Source organism: Nicotiana tomentosiformis, chromosome 9, assembly GCF_000390325.3.
Source record: "Nicotiana tomentosiformis chromosome 9, ASM39032v3, whole genome shotgun sequence".
NCBI classification, from domain to species: domain Eukaryota; kingdom Viridiplantae; phylum Streptophyta; class Magnoliopsida; order Solanales; family Solanaceae; genus Nicotiana; species Nicotiana tomentosiformis.
The window spans coordinates 102,904,974-102,913,817 of NC_090820.1; the positions used below are offsets into that span (position 1 = coordinate 102,904,974).

At 36.9% G+C, this 8,844-nt stretch overlaps 1 protein-coding gene across 1 annotated transcript; it reads right to left on the bottom strand.

Annotated features, from left to right (window-relative positions):
- Nucleotides 1-1,907: 1,907 nt before the first annotated feature.
- Nucleotides 1,908-2,819, bottom strand: LOC104108049 (F-box/kelch-repeat protein At3g23880-like). The gene has a single exon (XM_070185450.1). The coding sequence runs from the start codon at nt 2,817-2,819 to the stop codon at nt 1,908-1,910; it is 912 nt and encodes a 303-aa protein (XP_070041551.1).
- Between the last annotated feature and the right edge of the window lie 6,025 nt (nt 2,820-8,844).

Below are 8,844 nucleotides of genomic sequence, written 5' to 3' on the forward strand. Positions count from 1 at the left end.
ATGCGAAACGATTTGCTAAAGACAATTGAAAATTGAATCACTTGTTAAAATCGAGGGATATAAGGAGGAAGAGATTGTTAAAATTGAAAATCAAATCACCAATTTATTTGCTGGTATGCAATTTAGTGAGCCATGGCTTATTAGCTTTTGATGCCTTTTATTTCTTTCACGGATTAAATCACTTGGGCTCCAAATTTTTGGGTTGAATTGTGTGTGCTGATTTTTCTGGTGGTCCATGGAGGACGAGATGGATGGGAAAGAGATGGGGTTGAAGAAGACGAGGGTATGTGTGTAAATTAAGATATTTTTGTATACTAATGACACGTGTCATGGCCTTATTGGTGCGTGATATTACTCATATTTTGGTAAAGTGGTCAAGAAAAAAGTGGTATATATTAGACACACTTTTAAAAGGTTAAGTGTGTAATATTATTTTCGCCCACAGAAAGTGTGTAACAGGGATTTGGCCCATAGTTCAAGTGCCAACTTATATATTTTGCCTAATTAAAACTAATAGCAGTAGATGATGTAGTATGATTCAGTGAATCCAGCATTTTTTATCTGGAGTATGGGTATATATGTTAAAAATCGCAAAATTTGCAAGATTTTTTTTATTTTTATTTTAACCTATAATTTTCTGAATAGTAATAGATTGATGATAAGAACCTAAAGGTTGAACTCGTCAAATATAAATTTACTTCTTTGTAATAGTGCACCCATCTTCTTAGAATCCTAGATCTCCCTCTGAATATGTGCAAAATTCTCCCAAGGTTGGTAAGTAGATGTTTTATGAACCCATCAACCTCGTTCATAAAAAATTGGGGTTGACTATATGAATCATCCTTCTCCATTTAATTAAACTCAATTCTTTTCATTATCATATCAAATACAATTTATGTGATAAAGAATTCTGTCTTCTAGATTCATATCCGGTTCAAATGCCGAGTCTGAGCAACATAGGTCGCATATCACACAATCCGCACCAAGTAATTCATATTATTGAACATCTTCAAACCTCAATTGTTTCCCCCTCTGCTGTATAGTAGAATTGAAGATGAATGCTCTTTTTTCCTTATCCTTTGGCAACTGTTTTTCTGATTATCCACTTCTTATGGTTATTTTATATTCTCAACATTTATGTCTAGTTTTGCTTCTAACATATCATTCCTTTTGGAGATTGGATACATGTACTCTCACCTGTTTAATCACTTTGAAAATGAGTATGGAAAAGGTATGTAATGTTTTTTTTAAAATGAAAAAGGGCTGTCGGGTGCACTAAACTCCCGCTATGCGCGAGGTTTGAGAAAGGGCCGGACCATAAGGGTCTATTGTAAGCAGTTTTACCTTACATTTCTGCAAGAGGTTGTTTTCACGGCTCGAACCCGTGACCTCCTGGTCACATGACAACAACTTTACCAGTTATGCATACTTGGCCAAATCGCATACTCACTAGTTTTTTTAAAATGGTAAATAAAATGTTTTTACTTACCAAAAAAAAGGTATGTAATGTTTTTTGGCACCGTTGTTTTTTCTCCACTAAAAACATTTATAAGCTGCAGGTTTTGAAAGATGTTGACCTGCAGAAGGTGCAAGCAATTTGTAAGCGTCGAAGGAAACTTCTCCGGTCAGTAGAAGTTTTATAAAATCATTTCATTTCTTAATAATCATCCAAAATAAGCATTTTGGTATTGTCCAAGAATTGTAAAGCTGAAGCAACAAAGAATTGAACATTCAAAAAACAAAACAAAAGAAAAGAAATACAAAGCAAAGAGCCTTTGTCGAAAGAGTTATCACTGAGGCCACATATTTTTTTCTCCTCTTTGATAAATCTCCAGAACCATTGAGTAAAGAATTTATGATTTGCGATAGAATAATTTTCCATCCTTTACTCATTGATCCACATTTTTTCAAACTTCCTCCACAAAATTTGGCGAAACAAGACTTTCAATGTACAGATTAAACTGAACTCCAGAATCGTCATGGATTTGAATCTCAGAATGCTTTAAAGCATTCTGTGTTGAATATTGCATCAAAATATCATCATTTTGGGAGATGAAAATCGGCCGAATTGCATACTCACTAGTTGCAAAATATGGGACCGAAACCACCTTAGTCCAATGAAGTTTTCCATTTACAAATTTAGCAGGATCTCTGCAAAAGAAAACACCTGGGAATTTCTCAAGAATACTTTTCCAAGAATTAGTTCTTAAACTGTAAATACTAACATTATTTACATGTTCAAACCCTCGAAATCCATACGCTCTACGTGACCCGTCAACTTTTACAACTTTATAATCATCTTGGGACTCATTATAACCAAAACCATAAGTAGTATAATGCAGATTATTTTTTCCTGACCAGGCCAATCTTTTCAACTTTCGTATAGACGGATTCCATAGATATAGTTCTTCACGACCAACAGAAAGACACAATAACCCATCACATGAACCCTCAACCATGTGGTAATCTTTGCAAGACAAATCAAGCTCAATAGGCTGATGGAGAGATTCTTGATACATAATAGCGTAGAGCGAGCAAGTGTAAAACCTATGGCTATTATTCTCAGGAGATCCGCTAAAAAGAAGCCTTAAATCCTGTTTCTTGGTTGAAAATTTTAGATGGGTTTTGATGAATTGAGGACTAGAGATTAGAGAAAGCCAAGATTTAGAAACACACCTCATCTTCAGCAAGGCCTTCACAGGTAGAATTAGGAGTATTTCATGTATTATCTCAAGGGGAAGAACTGGCAACACTGATTCTGAATCATTGGATAAGTTAGCAATGGATGAAGTTGCTGCGGCCTCCTCGGAGAATTCCATCGACGGTTGACTGTTGAAATGAAGAACAGGTTGTATATTTTTTTAGAACTAGGAGAACGTGTCTAGCAGTTTGTTTTGTGTTTTGAGTTTAGTTTTCTGAAGTTTATTGAATCATTTCCTTTCTTTATATAATAATCTTATGGATTCCTTATGAATATTCTTCTTTCCCTTGGCCATGTTCTTCTTCATAAAGGATTCCTTAACTGTTTGTTTGGATGGTCGTTATATCTTGTATTGTATTGTACTGTTATTTTAAATATAATAAATTTTATTGTATCGTAACGTTAAATCTGTCGTTACATAATGACGAAAAGTGTCACTTTATGGAATAACCGATTTGGTGTGGTCGCATCGTTACCTTATTTATTTCTCATCTTACCTTTTTTTTATTATTAAATAGTCCTTTCTTATCTTTTACCCTACATTTTTATATAATAATATTATCTCGTACCTTACTTTTTCTTTAATAATATTGCAAGTGTATTCTTCATATTCTTGACATATGATATCATGAAACGAGGGTAAACAATGCAATCTATACAAACATTGTATAAACGATACAATACAACACAATACGATACATTATGAAACAATACATAACAACTATCCAATGGTAAGGATCCTCCATTCTTTCAGATTTCATGCCGACATTGCAGATATGTATCCATGCATTAAATTGCCCTCCTTTGGGTTTAAGTCAGCACAACGTTTAGACCCAAAGGGGGAAAATAAAGAGCATCTCCAACGACATTAATTGTGAGTTTGAGTTCGCAATTCTTTCATGACCCATTTAATTTATTAGGTTCAAAATCTGTTATTTATTGAATATTTAAACACATATACAAGATCCGTAAAGGATTGCTCCTATGTGCTTCTTTGTTAATGTTACCAAAACAGAACTATGATTCTAAGATACTTCTTGTTTTCAACTTCATATTTGTATAGTGTGCATGGCAGACTTGGATGCAGGGGCGGATTAAGGGGGCGGAAGGGGTCTGAACCCCTTTCGCCTGAAAATTGCACTGTACATACAAGGTAAAATTCGATTTGTACCGTTACATATTATATTTTTAATCCCTTAGGTTCCATCATTTGGTTAGAGAAATTGTTGTAAACTTGAATATTTAAAAATTCTGCAAGGCATAGGTCCCTCGTAGATGAATTTGATGTATGCAATGTCTGTGTGGAATTTAATTTATTTTGAATGACCTAGAATTGAAGAACAACCTTGAGTCGAGGGTCTTTAGGAAATAGCCTCTTTATCTCCACAGGATAGGGGTAAAGTCTGCATACACATTACCCTCCATAGACCTCACACTGTGAAAATACACTAATGAACCTAAAAGTCATCGAAAAGCAATGCATAGTGGTCACTAGGCCGTTTTCTATGGACCAATAAAATTTCAAGCCAATCGGAGTCCGTATTTTTTTCTCCCCATAAAATCAACATGTACTAATACACATGAAAAACTATATATAATCAAAAATTCGTGTTCATGACTCTGAAGCACCTTAAAATAAACTCGAATGCCATGCGTATTAATCACTAGGCCGTTTTCAATAAACCTACGAAATTTCAGACCAAGCGGAGTCTGTCAAAAAAGTCTACAAAATCAACATGTATTAATTCACATGAAAAATCGGATATAATCATAAATTCGTATTGCATGATCCAACACGAAAGTCATGGTGAAATAATGAGTATTGATCACTAAGCCGTTTTCTCTGGATCTATGAAATTTCAGGTCAACAGAGTTCGTCAAAAAAATTCTACAAAATCAGCATGCAATGATACACACGAAAAAGTGAATACAATCATAAATTTGTGTTGTATGAACCGGAAATATCATAAAATGAATCTGAAAGTCATTGTGAAGCAATATGTATTGGTCACTATGTCGTTTCCTACGGAATTTCAGGCAAGTGGAGTTCGTAAAAAAAAATCTACAAAATCAGCATGTACTAATACACAAAAAACTATATATAATCACAAATTCGTATTGCATGACCCCTAAAAGCTATAAAATAAACTTGAAAGTCATAGTAAAGCAATGAGAATTAGTCATTAGGCCGTTTTTTATGGACCTACGAAATTTCAGATCTTTCGGAGTCCGTCAAAAAAGAAATCTACAAAATCAGCATGTTCTACACACGAAAAAGTGGATATAATCACAAATTTGTATTGCAGGATCCCAAAACACCAAAAAATAAACTCAAAAATATGGCAAAGCGATGAGTATTGGTCACTAGGCCGTTTCCTATGGACCTACAAAATTTCAAGCCAATCGGAGTCCATATTATTTTTTTTTAAAAAGTAACATATACTAATACCCACAAAAAATGGATACAATCATAAATTCATGTTGCAGCCCCAAACACCATAAGATGAACCCGAAAATTATTGTGAAGAAATACGTATTGGTCACTAGGACCTTTCATATGGACCTACGAAATTTCAGGTAAATTGGAGTCCATAAAATAATCTACAAAATCAACAAGTACTAACACACACAAAAAATTGTATATAATCATAAATTTATGTTGGATAACTCTGAAACTCCATAAAATAAACTCAAAAATTATGGAAAAGTAATGAGTATTACTCACTAGGCCGTTTTCTATAGATCTAAGAAATTTAAGACCAATCGGAGTCCGTCAAACAAATTCTACAAAATTAGCATGTTGTAATACATACGAAAAAGTGGATATAATTATAAATTTGTGTTGTAGGATCCGAAAACACCAATAAATAAACTTGAAAATCATGGTGAAGCGATGTGTATTGGTCATTAGGACATTTACTATGGACATAAAATTTCAGGCCAATCGGAGTCCGTCAAAATTTTTTTAAAAAATTAACATGTACTAATATACACTAAAAAACTAGAGAAAATCATAAATTTGTGTTGCATGACCCTGAAACGCCGAAAAATAAACTCGAAAGTTATTGTGAAGCAATGTGGTCACTAGGTTGTTTAATATGAACCTACTAAATTTTAGGCTAATGGACTCCGTCAACAGAAATATAGATGGTCGGGCTATAGCATACAAAAATTTAAAAATTAGGCGAAATTTCAGTTTTATGGCTCGAAAATGCCAAAACATGAGGAACGGTCATGGCGAGGCGATGACTATTATTCCTTAGGTCTTTTTTTATGGAAAATTTAAATGTTAGGCGATTCGGGTCCAGTCGCTCTGACCCATGCAGATGGCATGGGCTATAGAACAGGAAAATCTAGGAATCGGCCGGAATTCCAGTTTTATGGCCCTAAAACGCTAAAAATGAGGAACGGTCATGGCGAGGCGATGACTATTGTTCCTTAATTTATTTTTGATAGTCCGGCAAAATTTTAGGCGATTCAAGTCCGGTCGCTCGGACCCATGCAGATGGCGTGGGCTATAGCACACGAAAATTTGGAAATCGGGCGGAATTCTAGTTTTATGGCCCTAAAACGCCAAAAAATCAGGAACAGTCATGGCGAGGCGATAACTATTGTTCCTTAGGTTATTTTTATGGGCCGACAAAATTTTAGGTGATTCGGGTTCGATCGCCCGGACCAAAGAAGATGGTGTGGCTATAATACAAGAAAATCTGAGAATCGGGTGGAATTCCAGCTTTATGACCTTAAAATGCCAAAAAATGAGGAACGAACATCGCAAGGTAATGACTATTATTCCTTAGGTCCTTTTTAATGGGCGGGTGAAATTTAAGGTGATTCGGATCCAGTTGCGCCGCACCCATGCAGATGGCATGGGCAATAGCACACGAAAATATAAAAATTGGGCGGAATTCCAGTTTTATGGCCCTAAACGCCAAAAAATAAGGAGCGGTCATGGCTAGGTGATGACTATTGTTCCTTAGATCGTTTTTGATTGAACAGTAAAACTTTAGGCGATTCCGGTCTGGTCGGTCATACTCATGCAAATGGCGCGGGCTATAGTATACAAAAATCTAGGAATCGGGTGGAATTCCAATTTTATGGCCTTAAAATACCAAACAATGAGGAACGATCATGGCGAGGCGATGACTATTATTCCATAGGTCATGTTTTATGGGCCGACAGAATTTTTGACGATACGTGTCCGGTCGTGGGGACCCATGCAAATGACATGGGCTGTAGCACCTGAAAATCTGGAAATCGGGTGGAATTCCAGTTTGATGGCCCTAAAAAGCCAAAAAATAAGGAACGGTTATCGCTAGGCGATGACTATTACTTCTTAGGTCATTTTTTATGGGGCGACAAAATTTTATGCGATACGGGTCCGGTTGCCCGCACCCATGCATATGGCGTGGCCTATAACACATGAAAATATGGAATAGGGCGAAATTCCAGTTTTATGGTCCTAAAATACAAAAAACGAGGAAGGATCATGGCGAAGCGATGACTATTGTTCCTTAGGTCCTTTTTGAAGGGTTGGTAAAATTTTAGGCGATTCGGGCCCGGTCGCCCAGACCCATGTAGAAGGGTCATGTCGAGTCGATGACTATTGTTACTTAGCTCGTTTTAATGGGTCGGCAAAATTTTAGGCGATTCGGGTCCGGTCCCCCAGACCCATGCAGATGGCGCGGGCTATAACACACGAAAATTTAGGAATCGGGCAGATTTCTAGTTTTATGGCCCTAAAATGCAAAGGAAATGACGAACGATCAGGGTGAGGCGATGACTATTGTTCCTTAGGTCATTTTTATGGGCCGACAAAATATTAGGCGATTCGGGTCCGATCGCCTGGACCCATGTAGATGGCGTGGGCTATAGCACACAAAAATCTAAAAATCGGGTAAATTTTTAGTTTTATGGCTGGGTCGAAAATATTTTATGCTATTTAGGTCCGGTCGCCTGGACCCATGTAGATGGCGTGAGCTATAGCACATAAAAATTTGGGAATCGGGCAGAATTCTAATTTTATACCTCTAAAACGCCAAAAAATGAGGAGCGGTCATGGGGAGGAGGTGACTATTGTTCCTTAGACTATTTTTGATGGGCCGACAAAATATTGGGCGATTCAGGTACGGTCGTCCGGACCCATGCAAATATCGTAGTCTATCGAACACGAAAATTTAAGAATCAGGCGGAATTCAAGTTTTATAGCCCTAACATGCCAAAAACGAGGAACAGTCATGGCAAGACGATGACTATTGTTCCTTAGGTCATTTTCTAAAGGATGAAAAAATATTAGGCGATCCTGGTGTGAGCTCCCGTACCCATGAAGATAGCATGGGCTATAGCACACGAAAATCTAAAAAGCGGGCAAAATTTTAGTTTTATGGCCCTAAAACGCCAAAAAATGAGGAACGATCATGACGAGGCGATAACTATTGTTCCTTAAAGTAATTTGTAATGGGCCGACAAAATTTTAGGTGATTTAGGTCTAGTCGCTCGGACCCATACAACTGACATGGGCTATAGCACACAAACATTTGAGAATCGGGTGGAATTCAAGTTTTATAGCCCTAAAACGCCAAAAACGGGGAACGTCCATGGCGAGGTGATGACTATTGTTCCTTAGGTCATTTATAGGTGATTCGGGTCCGGTTTCCTGGACCCATGCAGATAGCGTGGGCTATACACACAAAAATATGGGAATTTGGCGGAATTCTAGTTTTATGGCTCTAAAAAGCAAAAAAGAAAAAGACGAACGGTCATGGAGTGGCGATGACTATTTTTACTTAGGTTTATTTTGATGGGCCGATAAAATTTTAGACGATTCGACCGGACCCATGCAGACGTCGTGGGGTATAACACACAAAAATCTAATAATCGGGCAGAATTTTAGTTTTATGACCCTAAAACGCCAAAAAATGAGGAACGATCATGGTGAGTCGATGAGTATTCTGTTTAGGTCATTTTTGATGGGCTAGCAAAATTTTAGGCAATTCAGGTCCAATTGCTTGGACCCATGCAGATGGCGCGGGCCATAACATATGCAAATCTAGGAGTTGGACGAAATTCTAGTTTTATGGCCCTAAAAGGCCAAAAACGTCAAACGTTCATGGCAAGGTGATGATTATTGGTCCTTAGGCAAT